At 37.3% G+C, this 21583-nt stretch overlaps 2 protein-coding genes across 2 annotated transcripts in view; both read right to left on the reverse strand.

The window, feature by feature from the left end:
- Positions 1 to 4264, reverse strand: part of LOC141393202 (uncharacterized) — a 31159-nt gene extending 26895 nt beyond the window's left edge. The window contains exon 1 of the mRNA XM_073966167.1: positions 4012 to 4264. Within this exon, the coding sequence (XP_073822268.1) occupies positions 4012 to 4081 (70 nt within the window). The 5' untranslated portion in view covers positions 4082 to 4264. The remainder of the gene's footprint in view (positions 1 to 4011) is intronic.
- Positions 4265 to 8368: 4104 nt separating this feature from the next.
- witty (without maturity) overlaps positions 8369 to 21583 on the reverse strand; it is a 64910-nt gene continuing 51695 nt past the window's right edge. Inside the window, exons 3-4 of the mRNA XM_073966169.1 lie at positions 13137 to 13263; positions 8369 to 13063 (exon numbers count right to left, since the gene is read on the reverse strand). Coding sequence (XP_073822270.1) covers positions 12744 to 13063; positions 13137 to 13263 — 447 coding nt within the window. The 3' untranslated portion in view covers positions 8369 to 12743. The remainder of the gene's footprint in view (positions 13064 to 13136; positions 13264 to 21583) is intronic.

Consider the following 21583-nt stretch of genomic DNA (forward strand, 5'->3'; position numbering starts at 1 on the left):
GGGAACTGCCTTTAACACCCGTTAAAGGTAGTGAGCTAACAAGTGCCGCGCGTTCACCCATAAGAACGTTTAAAACTTGGGTTTGGGCGTCGGGTTAGTAACCCTCCCCTAGTAAAAACAGCCTACTATGAAAAAACGAAAGAAAAGAAAAAGAAACCCTTCTAAAGTTGACGAACCCCGCAAACGTTTTAAGGACCATGATCTGCGAATCTGCACCTGGAATGTTCGCACTCTTTATAGAGAAGGTGCAGTCTTCGAATTGGCAGACGTACTTGAAAAGTACAAGGCCGATATTACTGTCATACAGGAAATACGATGGATTGGGAAAGGCGTCACAACAACACCTAAAGGTGACGCACTGTTTATAGCTGCAATGAGTTTGGTTGCGGATTCGTAGTTAGTCGGAGACTAAAACATTTGGTATCCAGCTTCACCCCAGTGAATGAAAGACTTGCTGCAATTCGAATAACAGCTAAATTCTTCAACATCAGCTTTATTTGCGCTCATGCTCCCACTGAAGAAAAGGACGAACAGACCAAAGATATATTTTACGAGCGTGATCATGTTGTGATAGATGGAAGACATTCATCGAGCGTGTTGGATGTACGATCGTTCCGAGGCGCAAACATTGATTCGGACCACTGCCTTGTTGCAGCAAAGGTACGTACCCGTCTAAACGTTGCAAATAAAGCACGAATAGACACAACGCGGAAGTTGGACATCGATTGGCTGGAAACACAACAGATAGCCACAGCATATTCTACTCAACTAACCCAATTGCTTAACGCGAGCACTCCTTGTCCCGATAACATAACAACACAATGGCAAAATCCATATTTGGATTCCAGAGACCTCCACAAAGGAATTCATGGTATGAGCAGGAGTGTAGTGCTGCTACCGAAGAGAAAAATGCGGCATATAGAGCTACTTTACAATCAGTAGCAACGCGTAGCGCACGAGAGATATCGGGAGAAAAGAAGAGAAGAGAAACGACTTTTCCGCAAGAAAAAGATAGAAATGGAAAAGCGGGAGTGTGAAAAAATCGAGATGTACAGGAGCCAGAATGAAGTCCGAAAATTCTACAAAAGAGTGAAACATCAAACAGATGGCTTTGGTACAGGCGCATCCTCCTGTAGAGACCAGCAAGGTAATCTGGTAACATATACAGATACAGATAGCGTGCTCATGATATGGAAGGAATATTTCTCCAATCTGCTGGTATCCAATATTAGCGAAGACGATGATACCACAAATCCAATCCCAGAAGATGGTATAGAATGTATACCGCCCGGCCAAGATGAGGTAAAAACAGCAATCAACCGGCTGAAGAATAATAAAGCAGCAGGAGCCGATGGGTAACCAGCCGAGCTGTTTGAAACCGGAGGCGACGCGCTGATAAGGTGTATGCATCAGCTAGTTAGCATCATCTGGCAGGAAGAACGCGTACCCGACGATTGGAACCTGAGCATCCTATATCCCGTCCACAAGAAAGGAGACAAGACTGTATGCTCCAACTATAAGTCTTCTCCCTATTGCCTACAAGATCGTGTCAGGGATATTGTGCGAACGACTAAAGCCTATGGTCAACGAGATAATTGGACCATACCAATGCGGCTTTAGACCTGGCAAGTCCACTATTGACCAGATATTTACCCTGCAGCAAATCCTGGAGAAGACCCAAGAGATGCAGATCGACACATATCACCTTTTTGTAGATTATAAAGCAGCATTCGACAGTCCCCTCCGATCAAAGGTATTCTATGCAATGTCTGAATTTGGTATCCCCGCAAAGCTCATTCGGCTTTGTAAGATGACTTTAACTGATACTAGGTCCTCAGTTAAAATTGAAAAGAACCTCTCCGAACAGTTCAGTACCAAAAGAGGTTTCAGACAAGGAGACAGCTTTTCGTGTGACCTATTCAACATTTTGCTGGAAAAGGTAATACGGGATGCAAATGTCAAAAGAAATGGCACAATTTACACCAATAGCCACATGTTACTTGCTTTTGCTGATGACATAGACATCATGGGACGATCAGTAAAGGAAGTAACTGATACCTTTAGGAAGGTCGAAGCAGAATCTGCGAAAGTGGGTCTGGCGGTAAACGGCGAAAAGACCAAATTGATGGTGTCGACGCGCAAAGCGTCCATAGAGCTCGGACCAACTGTGGAAGTTGGTACCTATAATTTTGAGGTAGATAAAGACTTCGTCTACCAAAAATTGAGGAAAGATATATATGGCAGCTATATCCACAACTGTACCGATTTTTATGAAAATCAGTGAAACTACTCAGGGACCTATGAAAATATCACATATAAAATTTGAAGGGTATTCGATTAAAATTTACTGATTTATAGCAAAATCGGGGAAAGATATATATGGGGGCTATATCCAAATCTGAACCGATATGGACCACAGTTGAAAATTTTCATTCCTATGCCCTTATAAGTACTTGTGCAAAAATTCATCAACCTAGGTCAACTCCTTCTATTTTTGTCCACTGTGCGTCGTATGAACCACGAGCTATATAAGCATTGACATGAATATAGGTAAACGTATCGAGATGCAACGGTTGCGTTGGCTAGGCCATATCATAATAATGAGCGATGATGAAGCCGCTAAAAATGCGTATGAATACATGCCACATGGCGGTGCACGCAGAATCGGTAGGCCTAAGCTTCGATGGAGCATACAAGTGGATGAAGAAAAGAAAAGGCGCGGTATTCCAGAAAGCGAAGCGAAAAACAGAGAGGAATGGAGATCTTTTCTTAGTTCGGTCTATGGAACAAATGTTCTGTAATGGGCCAGCTAAGTAAGTAAGTCATCTAAAAATGGTAGCCAAAACCCTAAACATACCAAAAATCGGGAGGTACCGTTATATCCATACATAGAGCTATGTTGACGATTTTTGGTGGAGAAGTTTCATGACCACGAATTTTTGTAGGATTCTTTTTTAGCTACAACAATGAACTGGTAAAGTTTTTTCAGCGATTGAAATATATCTGCGGAACTTAGAGAATTTTCGTGAAAATGCACCTTTGGCCCCATACAAATTACTATGGAAACAAAGATCGCTAGTTTGGCACGGATTAACGTTAACCGATTGCTATAAAATTTCATTTATATTTTTTTTTTGGACAGAATTGAAAAAATGTACGCGGTAGAACTCCAAACATTTTTTTTATTTAATTGTTGTCTTATTATTTGTTGGTTCAGTCTATTGTACATTCGTCGTTTCATGCCACCGTGTTGCAGTGGTAAGCAAGTCTGTCTTGCACTCATAAGGTCTGCGGTTCGATTCCAGGCCCTGCAAAAACATCATACATTCCAACGTTGGCAAAAATACCCCTCAGTATAATGTAGACGACATTTCTTGAGTATTCCAGTAATGAAAAACTTGTCTATAAGTGGTGTCGTAAGACAAAGCCGTTCGGACTCAGCGATAAACAGTAGGTCACATATCATTGAGCTGATGTGAGTCATGGGTGCACTCATTGATATGAGAAAAGTCTCCCTTGTCCCATCTGGGCCCATCTGGGATATTTGTGTGTGCCATGAAACATTTCTCCAGAGGTGCTGTCGTATTATTGACAATCCTTTTGGGATGCGGCGATAAAAAGAAGACTCCATATCAAAGACATAAAAATAGAACCGGACTGCATTTATTGATAAAAAAAATGGCTTGCATTGTTCCTTCTGGGTTGTTTGTGGGAAATTATTTTTGTACCACTTTAATTTAAGTATAGTGTTTATAATAAAAATATTCTTTAGTAGCGGTATTATGGGCATTATATTTTAGTAACAAGTATATTCGCTGCACGCTCCATATTTAATATGATTCACAGTTATATCCGCTTTTATATTATTTTTAAAGAAACTTTTCACACACAAGAAAATGATTAATATTTCCTTTACTTTAATCACTTTGATATTGATAACTTATGTGTTTCGGTGACGTTCAAAAGCATTTTTAAAGTTTTTGTTTTAATATACTTTAAGTATTTTTGTACCTTTAACTGTTGGTATTAATATTCCAATTGCAATAAAAGTTATTAATTTCAAATTATTATTTGTTATCATATTTGATAATGTTAGTTATATTTTTATTTTAAATTACAATTATGCGTTCAATCACACAAAGAACTCGTCAAAGATTTGAACTCCAAAAACGTTAATGAAACACTAAAATGATGATAAATTTTTTGAAAATCAAATTTCAGAAGAATATCATTTGCCTTTTGCTCTGCTGTTTAAGAAAGATTCAAGGTTCGAGAACAGTGCAATTTCGTGGGTCCGATAACAATCATTGTTCGAATATCAATAACATTGGCAAGATGTCACATAAACAACAAAAACGACAGCAGCAACAACAACATCAAACGTCAAAGATAGAGAAAATTAAAAAGTTCCATTAAAAAAATGACATGCAGACATGATAATAATAGAAAAACAAAACATTTTAATGACACAGTGGTGGTGGTAGCTGAACAATTGAAGTTTTTAAAAGTTTTCATGAATTATTTGGTGAGTAAGAGTTGCTTTGAAGTGATGTGCAAAATGAGCGAGAATATTAATTTAGAAGAAGAACACTGTGTTTTTATATATGTATATTTTTAAATAATGAGTCAACCATAAATTAAAAAAAAAAAACTTCAACCAAATGCATAGGAAACGTGTTTCTATTTTCCTTTATCAGGGAGTGTTAGGGTGACTTTGAAAACGTTTTGAATGTTAGCCTAAATATTTGTTTTCGCATGTTTATTTTAGCATTTATGCTAACGAGGCACAGTGGTCGCAGCCATTGGCCAAAATTAAAAAAGTTAAAGTCTAATTTTTGGTACCAAATGTGTTCATATCTGCTCCTAACATGTTACATTTCTCTAAAATAAAGTGCGATCTAACACAGGACGGAAGCTGGATGTCGAGAAGCTGCACACACAACAGATAGCACAATCCTATTCCGCTTAACTGACTCACATGCTGGAAGACGGCACTGCTTGCCCCGATAATGTGGAAGCGCAGTGGCAAAGAATAGCCCACTCACATCAAACTGCCGCAAAACCTGTGCTTTAGTACCAAAAACGACCACCTAAAAATCGATGGTACGATCAGCGGCATACAAAGCAACCCTGCATTCAGTAGCAACACGAAGCGCGAAAGAAAAATATCGCGAGAAGAGGAGAGAGGAGAAGCGTATTATCAGAAGAAAAAAGAAAGAGCAAGAAAAACGTGAGCGTGAGAAACTAAAGAAGTTCAGGAGTCAGAATGAAGTCCGCAAAATTTACCAGAGTGTAAAACGCCAGACTAAAGGGTATGGTGCAGGCACATTCTCCTGCAAAGATCATGAAGGCAAACTGGTAACTGATACAGTTAGCGTACTGAGGATCTGGAAGGAGAATTTCATGAAGCTCTTGGTATCGAATATGGGCGGCGATGAAGATACAGCAGAACCAATCGCATACGACGACGTTGAATGTCTTCAACCTAGCCAAAACGAGGTCATGACAGCAATTAATCGGCTGAAAAACAATAAAGCAGCAGGAGCTGATGCTCTGCGCGCCGAACTGTTCAAGACCGGTGGCGAAATGCTGATAAGGAGTATGCATCTGTTAATTAACGAAATTTGGCAGGAAGAGAGCATACCCAACGATTGTAACCTCAGCCTCCTATGTCCCGTACATATGAAAGGAAGCAACACGTTGTGTACAAACTACAGAGGCATAAGTCTGCCCCCAATCGCATACAAAGTGCTGTCGAGTGTTCTGTGTGAACGTTTAAAACCCATGGTCAATAACATAATGCGGTTTTAGACCTGGTAAATCGACAATTGACCAAATCTTCACACCGCGTCAAATACTGGAGAAGAGCCACGAAAGACAGATCGACACATACCACCTGTTCGTCGACTATAAGGCCGCCTTCGAAAGCCCAATTCGATCAAAGGTGTTTCAAGCCATGTCTGAGTTTGGTATCCCTGCAAAACTTATAAGATTATGCAGAATGACATTGGCTAATACAAGATCAACTGCTAAAGTAGAAAAGAACCTCTCGGAACCTTTTGAAAACTTTTAAAACAAAACGAGGTTTCAGTCAAGGTGACAGCCTATCGTGTGACCTATTTAATATTCTATTGGAAAAGATCATACGGGAAGAGAATGTATATACCGATAGAGATAAAAATAGCACTATATACAATAAGGATATAATGTTACTGGCCGATACGATATTGATAAAATAGGTCGATCAACTCGATCCGTAACAGCCACCTTTGCGAAAATTGAAAAAGTGTCTGCCAAAGGGGGTCTGGCAGTCAACGGCGGTAAGACAAAGTTTATGGTATCAAAACGCAAGACGTCCAGTAGACTCGGACCAACTGTTGATGTTCAGGACTACAATTTTGAGGTAATAAATGACTTTATTTACCTCGTCACCGCCATATATAAAACGAACAACATAAGTTTTGAAATCAAAAGAAGAATAATATTGGCCAGCAGATGCTACTTTGGTCTAACTAAACAGATTAAAAGTAAAACCACCTCTCGTCAAACAAAACTTACACTCTACCAGACAACTACCCGTACTTATGTATGGATCTGAAGCATGGGTACTTGCGAAAGCAGATGAGGCAGAACCTGGTCTGTTTGAGAGAAAAATTCTTCTAAAGATTTATGGACTAATATGCGTTGACAGTGAATACCGGCGTCGTATGAACCACGAGGTATACCAGCCGACCGACATCGATATAGTTAAACGTATCGAACTACAACGATTACGTTGGCTTGGCAACGTCAACAGGATGGATAAAGAAGCCCCCGTCAAAAAAGAGTTTGAATACGAGCCACTCGACGGTATACGCCCCAAGGGAAGGCCGAAACTGACTTAGAAAGACCAAGTTGAAGAAGATATCATGGCATCCAAAATTGGAGAAGTAAAGCAAAGTTGGATGCGTTTGGAAATCTATTCTTAGTTCGGTTTATGAAACAAGACGTTCTGTTTAATATAAAAGCCATCTAAGTAAGTAAGTCACTTTAAAACCTGCTCTCGAATCACTTTAATTTTTGCTGAAGCAACTCGCTACCTCAGTTACGACCGTAAAAGTTTTTTTAGCCCGAAAGTTGTAAAAGACCCCCACGGCAGAGCACGATAACTCTCGAACTGATCACCCTATTTGATCCAAAATTTGGCCTTCGTCATATTTTGTCCAAAGATGGGTTCACAACTTCCGGTGCTTCCCTCCCAAAATTTAAAAAATATCACTAAAATGGTATGCATGATATCTCTTGAACGAGGCAACCAATTTGTTCCAAACTTTGGATCTCCAAATATTTTATCCAAATTTAGTTAAAATTCTAGAATGACCCATATCGGTCCTTTCGTTAGGGTACCTTCCCCACAAAAGTTCAACATTAGTGTCTACATGCAGTTTAGGGTCTGTTCGAAGATCCTTTGGAAATGAATACCGATGCTGTTCGTTGTGGTCCTGTTTAATGTGATATTATATTTTCGTGGACAAGTCCATGCTTTCTGGCATACTGGTTCAAAAGTTATACTATGACGACCTTCTGAAATGACTATTGGACGCGACATCTATCGAAAAGATATGACTTCCAAAATAAGATCCACTTCCATTATGGACCGATAATGTCCGATAAGGGCCACAAAAGAAAGAAAAGACCCTTAGTACATTTGATCTGTCCGTAGATGAAAGTTTCACATGGGCTGAGGGTATATCTCTGTCCGCAAAGCCGACTGATACTTTTTTACTTGTTTTATTTGTTTTTACTTACCGATTTCCTCTCAATATCATTCTCCTATTCTCCAATTTTTTAACAAACATTGGGGAGTTGAGTAATAATTTAATTTTTTTTTTTTTTGTATTTTTCGCAAATATTTCTTTTATTTTATTTTTATTGTTCTCATGTTTAATGTTTGTCCATTTATTGTTTACATAGTATTTATGTATAATAATTTGTTTATCTGTTTGTGTTTGTTTTTTGTTTTTTTATTGTTTCCGTAATTTCCTTCCGAATGAGGAACACAGACAAACAAATATGTATGACACACCTGTTCCAAATGAAATCGGCTGTTATGTATGTGTGTATGTTGTCTATTACATAATTTATCAATTTAAATGTTTGCCGTTTTGTGTGAATATTTAGTTTTATTGCTGTTTTGTTTTTACATTTATGAATTCACATTTCATATGAAATTCTAACAATTTTATTGTTCTAACAATTGCTTATCATTTTAATTGGTTTTATTTTTTTTTTTTTGCCACCATTTTTCTAACATTCATTAAAAATTTAACTACTATTTCATATTTCTGTTTTGCCCTGCCACAACTCTAAACATTTTCGTTTAAGTGAGTATTTTAATGTAAACGACAGTGTTTCAAAGCAATAATGAAAATGTTTTATGAATTACTTATTTATTATTCGGATTGAAATAAAAAAATTGTATTCGAAACATTTTTACATACATATGTATGCACATACATAGTCCCAATTTACATTGGGCGAGTTTACTTGCGGCAATTGTCATTTTGTAGGAGAGAGAGGTGAGGCATATGGTAACCCTTTGCCTCTCAGCACCCTCTCTTACCTACAAACTGACAATTGCCGCAAGTAAACTCGCCTAATGTAAATTGGGACATATCTAACTACATAATTTTTCTACAGTTTTTCAAATTTATCAATTTCAGAATTTGAAATTTTTACCCTCAGCCTTTAGACTAAAGAATACGATGAAAATGATTTTAGACCCCACGTATGTTTGGACGAAATTTCTTTCAGACAATTTGAAGTCAATTTGACCAACATAACTCACGAACGGATAACTTTGGTTCTCGTTTTGTCCAAACTTAGACGAACATGAGCTTTATCGGCCCAATTCTTCCGATACTCACCAACGTTCAAACAATCAGGCTTAAGAACAGAATTAGACATGTTCGCGGAAAAATTTACACTTTATTTCGGGTCTCTGTCGGCAAAGCCGGCCGACACATTTTTTCCTTGTTATGGAGAAGTTTTGTGACCACTGGGATCCTAAATAACTGGTAGTTCGGTAAAAATATAGCTAATATCCTTAAAATACCGGAAATCGGCAGGTATCGTTATGTGGGGTCTATATAAAAACATGGACCTATGTTGATCATGACGTCAGGGAATTTTACATGTCAAATTACGGGTAGTTCAATAAAAACTGTAGCTAAAAACATTCAAAATACCAACAATCGGAAGGTACCGTTACATGGGGCCTATACCAAACATGGACAATTTTGACCATTTTTGGTGGAGATGTGTTGTTGGTCAAATTATAGCAAGTTCGGTTAAAAATAATAACTAATATTCTCAAAATACCGAAAGTCGGGAAGCACTGTTGTATAGGGGCTATGCCAAAAAGTGGACCGATAGACTATCTTCGAGTATGACCTGCCTATGCAAAAAACAAGAAACTAGAGCGCAAAAATATAGTGTTCTCCTTCCATTATTGTGGACGCTAGGGTGATTACCACGGGTGGACAAGGCTAGATCCACTCGGAATTTTATCATTATCGATAATATCCTTCCATTACAAACGGAAACAAGTAAAAAATACCAGTCGGCGTTGCCGACTAGTCTGTGTTAATAGAAATCTTTAAGTAAAAAGGTACCAGTCGGCTTTGCCGACAAATATATACCCTAGCCTGTGTTAAACCACAAAATGCCACTGGTCCTTTAAACGCCACAAACAATAGTTACAACAATTAAAGTAGTATCAGTCGGCTTTGCCGACAGAGATATACCCTCAGCCCAAAAAAAACTTATGTATTAGGGAGATTTCAAAATTTTGGTCGTATGAACCTACAAAAATGTGGACTAGGATTGAAGTTCAAAAGTGTTGCGGAGGAGGTGCTTAAGGAATGGATCGACATAGTCCATTATGGATGTGGATCTTATTTTGGGAGTCATATTTTTTCAATAGATATCGCGCCCACTGGTAATTTCTGTGGGTCATCGTATAACTTTTGGACCAGTATGCCAGGAAGCATGGACTTGTCAACGGAAAACTGAATATCGCATTAAACAGGACCACAACGAACAGGATCGGTGTATATTTCTAAAGGATCTTCGAACAGACCCTAAACTGCACTTAGACACAAATGTTGAACTTTTGTGGGGGAGGTACCCTAAGGAGAGGACCAATGTGGCCCATTTTAGAAGTTAAACTAAATTTGGACAAAATATAAGGAGATCCAATGTTTGGACCAAATTGGTTGCCCCGTTCGAGAGATACGGTATGCATGATTTTAGTGAAACTTTTTTAAATATTGGGGGGAAGTACCGGAAGTTGTGGACCGGTATTGCCCATCTTCGAACTGAAACTAAGTTTGTACAAAATATGACGAAGGCCCAATTTTTGGACCAAGTCGGCAGATCCGTTCGAGAGTTATCATGCGCTGCAACATCTTGTTATAGGGGTTTTTTGCTATTTTCTCCGGAAGTATGGACTTGCCCTTGATGAAACTTGTACCGTCGTAAAGGGGGCAGTGAATACAAGTTGCACACTTTGGACATCGTATTGTTGCTTCCAGATATAGTTCGGGTTCGAATATGGACTACATCGGTCCATTCCTTCGGGTACCGTCCACACAAACCTCTGGTAAAGTGAAGTTTAAGAGCTCCTCTCGGATCGTTTTGAATTTTTTTCAGCAGGATGTCCTTGCGACTCCCTTTATGAAGGTACAATTTATTTTGGGTGCAAGTCCATACTTCATGAGATAATGGCCTAAAAGCTCCAAGAAACCTTGAAAACACAAATTAAAATTGCATATCTGCAAGATTACTCTCGCAGGGAGATTCTGGTTGGTCCAAACTATGCACATCGTATTATTTCATAAAGTCGTAACTGGTCGGAACATGGACAACATTGGTCCCGTCCTTCGGGTACCTCCCACACAAAATTTGGGAAAAGTGCACTTTAATATGTAGCTCGTCTCTCATCGTTTTGATTTTTATTTTTGGGAGAACCCGATATTGTCCAAATGTTGAACATAGTATTATTATCTACAGCCTCGAATTATGTCCGACTATTGACTACATAAGACCACTCATTCGGGTACGTCTCACACCAAGTTTGGAAAGAGTGCCGCTTTCGTCGTTTTTAAATTTTTGGTAATATGTTCTGTATGCTATTTATTCTTTTCTGACTGATACTTTCTTACTTGTTCTTTCACACTCCTATTTATATACCCTCAGCTTTTAGGCTAACGAGGGTATGTACACTTTGATACGACCAAAAATGTGCTTTATCGAAATAACGGTTTTAGACCCCAAGTATGTTTGGACGAAATTCGTTTTAGACAATTTGCAGTCGGTTTAGCCATGACCGTCCGTCCGTCTGTCTGGTGCGCACAATAACTCCCGAACGGATGAACCGATTAGGTCCAAACTTAGTTTAAGTTCGAAGATGGGTTATATCGGTCAACTAAATAATACTCAATATGTTACTGGGTGTAGGGATAGAGATGGTATTAGTATTTTGGTACGAGCTGTACTTAATTGAAATTATATATCAATTGTTCACCATTTCCACATTAAATATTGTTTATTAGTTTGTTATTACCTTTCCGCATACGAAGTAGCGAGAACTGTGCTAGTTAATTTTTAAATACGTAATCATTATTGCTTTGATTTACTATATTTACTTATGAGTACTTCTTTATATTCAATGTGGTTTTCCAATATCGATACTTTTCTTTAAATAAAAAGGCATTAAGGTGAATAATACACACAAAACAACCCATGTAATAATGATCGGTTTTTCTAGCCGTGTAAATGTATTATTCTTATATAATTATGTTATTTTAGGGGTCTGCACTAGGAAACCACTTAAGAGTTTAAAATAATGCTAAAGTTTATTGCATCTTTATTTATTTTTGTGTTTATTTAGAAAATGTATCATATTATAACGTGTGTTAAAACTCTTTTTTTTGTTTACCCCTAATTTATGTGAGAGTTTTGTCATTCATTTATGTATATTATTATAGGACTGATATAACACCACTCATAAAATACTATTGTCATAACCAACGCATGTTTACTGGGCAGACACTCCAGTAATAATCGTCGATTGAATGGTAGCAAGATATCTGAGTATTTCAGCTGTGTATAATCATTTATAGACTGGTAACCATTTCAATCTAGGGTCTTCCATAAGTTATTAAAAAGAAGTTTAAATACCTTTAGTGTTATGATTCAAAAATTTTAAAATAACAGCTAAATACTCTCAGTGATGGTTATAATATCACACATTCGTCTTCTATAACATACCTTGATTATTTACGTTATTTGGTTTTTCTTACAATTTTAAAATAAATATTTAAATATTTAAGTTGTTTTTGCATTGGGTGTGTCGCCGCTATTTAATATATGTTTTTTTTTCGTTTAGCTGCTAGCATTTCTCATACATCTAATAAGGCCTATTTACATACATAAGTTGTTTTGTTTAATTCGAATTATTCAATATTATTATTTTCATTTTATTTTAATCATATTTTATATAATTGAAATTGGGTTATATACATAAGTTTTGCGTTGATTTGTTTATTATAATTAAATTATTGTTCTTTTTTCATTTTATTAATATTAATAAAAATATATATATTTTGCAATTAAATCTTAACTAGAACTGAAATTCATATAAAAATTTAATAATAATAAAAAACTTAACAATATTATTTCTTATAACCTCCAATAGAATTTCACCACATTATATAAAACACCATTTGTTGTAGTGATCGGGACATTAGTACAGCCAAAACTGAGGCACCACCCACCAAACAGAATAAACTCTTCATACTTCCAGCAGCATTACAATTATCTGTGGTACAAATTGAACAGAAAAAATCCTGACTGGGATCACCACTGCCATCTTGTCGACCATTTTGGTTTCGATAGTTGTTGTTGTGGCCATTCGAATCTTCATTGGGCATACGTAATTTTGATCTTAATATGGCACAGGCATCCGATTCTCCGGTGTTTAGTTGGCAAAATCTTGCAGTAACAAGTTGATTTGTGACAGCTAATCGGAAGAAAATTTATTTATTTTTTTGTTTTACTTATTTAAGATATGAATGAGTTTCATTGGTACTTACGTTTCCTTGCCACCACCTTTTGACAATTCATCAGTGGACTTCTTTTCGCACCCGTATCAAAATATTCAAAGCTGTTTAGCTCAAACAGCCATGTGTTGATTGATTTCATTTTGTCCAGTGTACATTCCTGAAAAAGTAAAGAGAAAGTAAATCAATACCAATATGATATTCAAGCAGAGGTGCAAGTGATTTTGTATGGCATCTTATTTTATAAATAGACAAGTAAAAAAGCATCAGTCGGCTTTGCCGACAGATATATCCTCAGACAGTGTGAATCGAAACACTTCCTTTTCAAAAAACAAGTAAGAACGGCGTTATACCCTCCACCACGAGTTGTATTGAAGTAAAATGGAAAAATTAGTTTCAATTCGTGTATGAAGAGAACTTAATACAAAATTTCAGCAATTTCGGGAAAACAATGTGAGGCACCGTTCTATCGGGGGTATTTCAAAACGTCGATCTATACGGACAAATATCTGACGGAAAGTTTTTTAGACTCAAAGAAAATTCAATACCAAATTTCAGCCATTTTGGTGGAATATTGAAGCCACATTCTTCAAAATACCGAACATCGGGAGGTCACTTTCCATGGGGGCTATATGAAGGCGTGGACCTATACCGTCAAATCTAAAGGGGAAGTTTGAGTATCCCCAACCAAGTCTAAATACCAAATTTCAGCCATTTCGGAGGAATATCGTGGCCACAATCTTAAAAATACCGAAAATCGGGAGGTACCGTTGTATGGGGACTATATGAAGGCGTGGACCTATACGACAAATTTAAAGAGAAAGTTGAGAACCCCCAAACGATGTCTAAATACCAAATTTCAGCCATTTCGGAGGAAAATTGAGGCCACAACCTTCAAAATACCGAAAATTGGGAGGTACCGTTCTATGTTGGCTACATAAAGGCGGGGACCTATACCGACAAATTTATAGGGGGAAGTTGTATACCCCCAACAAAGGCTATATACCAAACTTCAGCCATTTAGGTGGAAGCGTTCAAAATACCGAAAATCGGGAGGTACCGTTCTATGGGGGCTATATGAAGCCATGGACCCATACCGACAAAATTCAGGGAGAAGGTTTTATACCCCCAACGTAGACTAAGTACCAAATTTCAGCCATATCGGTATGATAATGAAACTAAAATCTTCGAAATACCGAAAATCGGGAGGTACCGTTCTATGGGGGCTATATGAAGACGTGGACCGGTACCGACAAAATTCTGGGGGAAAGTTTTATACCCTTAAAGAAGACTAAGTGCGAAATTTCAGCCATTTCGGTGTGATAATGAAGCTAGTACTTTCAAAATACCGAAAATCGGGTGGTACCATTCTATGGGGGCTATATCAAAACGTGGACCGATATAGCCCATTTTCAATACCAACTATCCTGCAAGTAATAAAAACTTCTGTACCAAATATTGACTCTCTATCTTTAAAATTGCGAGCTGTATCTTGATTTCAACGGACAGACGGACGGACGGACAGACGGACATGGTTAAATCGACATAGAATTTTATGCTGATCAATAATATATATACAAATTTAATTATAACCGCCATAATATGGTGGAGGGTATAAAACGTATGTATTTAGGGGGTTTTCAGAATTTTGGGCGTATGAACTGGCCGGATTTGGATTAAAGCTCAAGAGTTTTGCGGGGGAGGTACCAATAGGAATGGACCGTCAGAGTCCATTTTGGAAGTGGTTCTTATATCATGCCTCTCTATAAATATCGCGCCCACCAGTCATTTCAGTTTCACCATATAACTTAGACCCACGAAAAACTTATTATCGCTGCAAACAGGGACACTGGGTAAAAAAATCCAAAGGATCCTCGCAAAATGTTAACATTTGTGTGGATGTTACCCCAGCAGTGGACCGATAGGTCCCACTTTTGAACATATACACAATATTTCTAGATCCAAAGTTTGGACCGACCACTACACTTGCTGGCCGTAGGGGTTTTTACAGCTTTCGGCTTATTTTCTCAAGAAGTGTCGACTTGCTCCTTGTACCATCGTAATAGGGACCTTGAATGTAACCTGTTGCAAGAAATATCAGTACGATTCGAGAGGAGGTCCTAAACTGCAATTTTCTGAAATTTTGTGTGGGAGGTACCCGAACGAGTTGACATATATAGTCCATATTACAACCGGATCTATGTCTCATAGAAATATCACGGTGTGCAAAGAATGAACCAAACCGGTTACTGCCTTCGAGAGTTATAGTGCACACCACTTTAGCGGAAATCTTTAACAGTTGTGGGGGAGGTACCCAATGGAGTGGACCGATATTGCTCATTATAGAACGTGATTTAAGTCTTCACAAAATATTACGACTGTAAAATTTTGGATCGAATTGGTATATTCGTTGGAGAGTTATCTTGCATGCATACACATGGTGCCTTAGCGGGGTTTCACAGCTTTCGGGCTATTTTCTCAGGAATTATGGACCAGATTGGTTAATGTCTTTAAGAGTTATCGTTCGCACAATTTTTCGAGCTTTTGTGGGGTAGATGCCTGAAAGAATGGACCGATATGGCCCATCTTCGAAGTTAAACTAAGTTTGGACAAAATATTACAAAGGCAACATTGTGGACCAAATCGGTTGATCCGTCCGAGAGTTATCATGCGCACCAGCCAAACGGACGGACATTGCTAAATCGACTACAAATTGTCTGATACGGATTTCGTTCAAACATACTTGGTGTCTAAAACCATTATTTCGATCAGGCACATTTTGCCCATATGAAAATGTATATATATACCTTTGTTAGCATAAATGCTGAGGGTATAAAATTGATTTGGATCCTCTAACATTGAATTCCCTGAAAATGTTATACCCTCAGCCTTTAGGGTAGAAAGGGTATATACACTTTGATGCAACCAAAAATGTGCCTCATCGAAAGAACGGACGAAATTCGTTTCAGACAATTTGGAGTCGAAACGTCCGTCTGCCTGTCTGTCCGTCTCTCTGTCTGGCTGGTCCTCACGATAATTCTCGAACGGATCAACCGATTCGAACCAAATTTTGGGTATCATAATATGTTGTATAAACTTAGTTTAAGTTCGAAGATGGGTCATATTGGTCCACTCCTTCAGATACCTAACCCATAAGTTCAAAAATTGTCTGTTTTGTTCCTGATTTAGATCGTGTTCGAATACGGATAAAGTGAAGATGAAGAGCTCCTCTCGGATCGTTTTGAGATTTTTTTCAGTAGGTTGTCCTTGCATCCACCATCGTAAAGGGTACAATTTTTTTTCTTGCGCAAGTCCATACATCCGGAGATAATGACCTAAAATCTTCAAGAAACCCTGACGGAACCAACCAAAATCGCAAATCCGCAAGATAATCCTCGGAGGGAGTTTCTGATTGGTGCAGACTTTGCGCATCGTATTATTTCATCCAGTCATGTATCAGGTTGGAATGTGGACTATATCGGTGCACTACTTCGGGTACCTCCCACACAAAATTTCGGATAAGTTCAGATTAGGACCTGCCCTCGAATCGCTTTGATTTTTGTTGCAACAACTTGTATTTACTGCCCCCCATACGACGGTACAAGTTTCATCAGGGGCAAGTCCATATCTCCTGAGAAAATAGCCTGAAAGGTGCACAAAACCCCTATGATACAGAGTGTAGTGGTTGCAGCGCATATATCTCGAACGGATCTGCCGATTCGGTCCAAAATTTGGTCTTCGTAATAGTTTGTCCAAACATAATTTAAGTTCGAAGATAATCCAATTCGGTCCACTCCTTGAGGTACCTCTCCCACAAATGATCAAAAATGTTCGGAAAAATTGTGCGCACCATAACTCTTGAAGGGAGTGGCCGATTTGGTCCTTAGTTTACACATCCAAATATATCTACCAGATATAGATCAGGTTGGAATATGGACTTTATTTGTCCACTCCTTCGGACACCTTTCACTCAAAATTTCGGATAAGTTTACTTTAAGACCTGCTTCCGAATCGCTTTGATTTTTGTTGCATTCACTGCCTCAATTACGACGGTAAAAGTTTTTTTTAGGGGCAAGTCCATACTCCTTGAGAAAACAGCCCGAAAGGTGTAAAAACCACTATGGTAGTGGCTGGAGAGCACGATAACTCTCGAACTGATCAACCGATATGGTCCAAAATTTGAACTTCGCCATATTTTCTCCAAACTTCAATTTCAGTTCGAAGATGGGCAATAACGGTCCACAGCTTCCGGTACATCCCCAAACATTTAAAAAATTTCACTAAAATGGTATGAACTATGTCTCTTAAACGGGCCAACCAATTTGGTCCAAACTTTGGATCTCCTAACATTTTGTCCAAATTTAGTTAAACTTCTAAAATGACCCATATCGGTCCTCTGCTTAGGATACCTCCCCCACAAAAGTTCAACATTTGTGTCCAAGTGCAGTTTAGGGTCTGTTCCAAAATCCTTTGGAAATGCATACAGATGCTGTTTATATGGTCCTGTTTACCATGCTTCCTGGCATACTGGTCCAAAATTTATACGATGACCCACTGAAATAACTAGTGGGCACGATATCTATCGAAAATATATGACTCCCAAAATAAGTTCCCTTAGTTAATGGACTATGTCCATCCATTCTTCTAAGTACCTCCTCCGCAACACTTTTGAACTTTTATCCTAATCCACATTTTTTCTGCAAATTTAAATGTCCAAAAAGTGTTTCAATTCACATGGGCTGAGGGTATATCTCTGTCTCTTCGAAGCCGACTGATACTTTTTTGCTTGTTGAGATATAGAAGTTAAAATTGGGGCATGCACTGACTGTATCGCCTCCTCATAAAACAGTGTCATGTACGGTGCGCCTTAACTAACTTTAAATGAAAACCGCTTGTAGCTGGGAAGTTTTTACGGAGTATAAAACAGCAATGTTCATAGATGAGAAAAATCCAAAAACAAGAAAAAAATCGTCGGAGGGATTTTTAAGTAAATCGCGGTCGAAGGTTACACTTTTATGTTTCCACGATTTTGCTTGAAACCCGCAAGTCCTATTGAAATTGGGTTGAAGAAAATGTTGTAGATGTGAAAATTCTCTAGAGGATAGACCTTTATGATTTGTTCCTAGGTTTTACCATTTTTGAGATATAGAAGTTCAGGTCACATGTTTAGGTTTTTTGTTGTTAGGTTTTCACGATTTTGCTTGAAAACGGCAAGTCTTATTAAAATGGAAGTAGAGAAAATCGTATAGCTGTGAAAATTCTCAACAAGATGGTATTTTGTAATTTTTTCCTAGGTAGTACCATTATTGAGATATATAAGTGTATGTTCGGAAACTTCTGTCATGACATTGTTTTATAAGGATGCGATACAGTCAGTGCATTGTCCAATTTCAACTTCTATATCTTAGAAAAGGTAAAACCTACAAAAACATCGTATAGGTCAACCTTGTAGAAAATCGTAAAAACCTAAAAAGCATAAAGTTGTGAACTTCAACCGCGATTTTTTTAAAAAGCCCTCCGGCGATTTTTTTATTTTTCTCATGAATATTCTCAAAACTTCCGAAGTTTAAGCTCCATTCATTTCAAATTGGTTAAGACGCACCGTGTCCGATTTTGACAAAGAAAATTTTTATAAAAATCTTGTGACTTTCTTAATTCTCCTTCTATAGACTCCATATACTCTCACCAATCAATGTAAATGTTAAAGTCGGCCAGAATCTTACTTTAAAATTCAACCATGTCTTACAAACCCCAAATCTTCTCCACTTAGGCTGTTTCCAGATAAAACGAAAATAAACAACTGACACAAATAAAACCACTTAAAACAAATACTAGAAAAACACGGTTACAAAATAAAGGTCACATCTTCTTTACATTTCATAAATTTTAATAATAAACATCTCATTTTTTTTCTTCTTCAGTTTTTTTCGTTTATTTGTTGGCTATCAAGAGGTTGGTTGACCTTCTTGGCGAACACTGCATTAGGCGTTTTATTCAATGATTCGCATAGAGAGTTGGCGGTAATGACCTTTACGTTTGCCAAATGATTTTCTTCTTTTCATTTTATTTTTCAAAGGTTGACAAAGAAAATTTCCGATGATTCTATTGTCCCTCCGCTGGCATTTTGTCGTAATGGAGAACGACAATTTACAATTTATGTTGTATTGTTGCAATTATTATAGTTGTTGAAAGGAAATATTCAGAATGAAACGTGGGCAAAGAAAGGAAAAAATGGAAAGTTAGAAAACAAGGTCAAAATAATATGCAATTGTTAGAAAGTCAGTAGTGCAAACAAAAAGAAAAAACATGGTATATCTGCTGGGAAATCTTTGTTTTTCAATGAGTGATTTCAAAACTCATTGATTTCAAAACTCAATGATTTTCAATGGGAACTTATACTGTAAATTGTAATATTCATTTTATTTTCAATCAAATTTTGTTTATCTTTTCACAATTTCTGATAATATGATTTGATGCCTCGACGTAGTCTTGCAAATAATTTGAAGAATAAAATATTTGCAAATTTAAATTACAATATTTGTAATAAGTAATAAAACATCCTATGTCAGTGGGATTAAATAACAAACAATCAAACTGGTGCCTGCCACGTAAAACATGCGTAATAAAAAACTCCCCCACCCTTCTTCATAAAAAAATAATATCCACCTACAAATTACTTGTGAACATAAAGTTGTTCGTAGGCAAAAGAAAATGCTACACCACGTAGATTTTCAAAGCAATAAACTTTGCCAATAAATTCCAAATGTTCGTCGTTAGGCATTTCAAAAACGTCTAGTGTTTTTTTTGTTTCTCCTTATCCTCGTGGATATTCACGTGTAACAAATTAGAGGTCATAAAGGATGGCAACGTGAAATAAAACCTGTGTTACTCTGCCACGTGGATAATTCCCAATACAATTTTTATTCGATTGTAAACTTAATGAAATCTCGTTCTGTTCTGTTTTTATTAAACACGAAGTAATGCCGTAAATTTAATTGGCACCTCGCTCCCTACACGAAATTAAAAATTTGTATTCATTAGATAACTGCCCGTTCGCATACAGAATCTAGAGCATACTTTAGGGAGAACGTTTGTAATACTGAAAACGTCCCACCGAATACTGATTAGAAATGTATAAATTAAATTAGGTTTGTTGAATGGAGAGTATAAAATAAAACCGGAACAGCACAAATTGGTAGATGCTAACAGTGTGAGAATTACTTTCCCCTAGAGGATTTCTAGAGTTTTGACAGAAATCATGTACTTGTCTACAAACAAGTTATACCATTGTAATTAGAGCACTACCCAGCAAAATTACTCATTACAAAATCCTAGCATTAAACCTATGCTGCTACGAGTACAACAACGGCAAAATTACAAAATCCGAAAAAGCGAAATAACTTTTTAAAATTGTTGGCCACTAACATAAGTTGTTTAATAAGTAAGTATAATCTCGATAATCTGGACACCACATGTTTCGGCGATGTCCGAATTACCTGATTACCGAATGGTAAAAAATTAAATTATTTTCTATGATTAAGTCACTCGTTGGAGGTGTATAATAATACACGAGATATAGTCCATATTCCATCCTGATACATGAATGGATAAAATAAAACGGCATGCAAAGTCTGAACCAATCAGAAACTCCCTGTTTGAATTATCTAACGTGTTTGCCATTCAAACCAAAAATATTTGGTATTAATATAAATCTCAGATGGTCTAATTTCAATATCAAGCTCTCCCCTTATAATGCGTCCAAAATAAGAATCCGTCGTTTTTCTATATGTTTAGTATTTTACCACTTTTGGTAGCGCAATTGGAATCAATTTAAAACTCGGAATGTCTTAATTAACATAGGTAACCTTTCTGTGTGGAGGTTTTCTAAGCATTGAGATTCCAAAATACCAAGTTATATCCACTTCATCGTTGTTCTATGTTCAGCAATGTCGGTTGGAAAATTTGACAGAAAACCCTCGAAATACATAAAATTGGACAATGATGGTCCATGGGAGGTAGACTAAAACCTACACATGTGTATATTAGGCAGGGGCGATTTGCATGGAAGGAAAAAAACCTTAATGGGCCCTTCGCGTTTCTTATTCCTGGGATTGAACTGAGCAAACAAGTCTACTAGACCATAGGTCTAACGTGAAAATCGAGCCTCCCGATTTTGACTTTAAGTTTTTTATCCACGTTTTTTGGACATTTTGGCATATAACAGCCAAACTATTGAGATTTTCGATCGAGCACAAGGACAACAATTGTAGCTAAGACAGTAGTTAATAACTCTCTAATACATCGCAAAAGCATTGGAACACTCCTTCATGCAGTTTTGGCCTTGAGAAGGTGCAAACTTTTCGAAAAATGTCGATAAATGACACTGTGCTACAAAAGTTGACCAGAAAAATATTCAAGCGTTATGATGCAATATTATATCGTATTGGGATCCATGGACAACGACAATGCCTTTAGTTCTT

Source organism: Musca autumnalis, unplaced genomic scaffold (assembly GCF_047663935.1).
Source record: "Musca autumnalis isolate F117 unplaced genomic scaffold, ASM4766393v1 scaffold_2, whole genome shotgun sequence".
Taxonomy (NCBI): Eukaryota; Metazoa; Arthropoda; class Insecta; order Diptera; family Muscidae; genus Musca; species Musca autumnalis.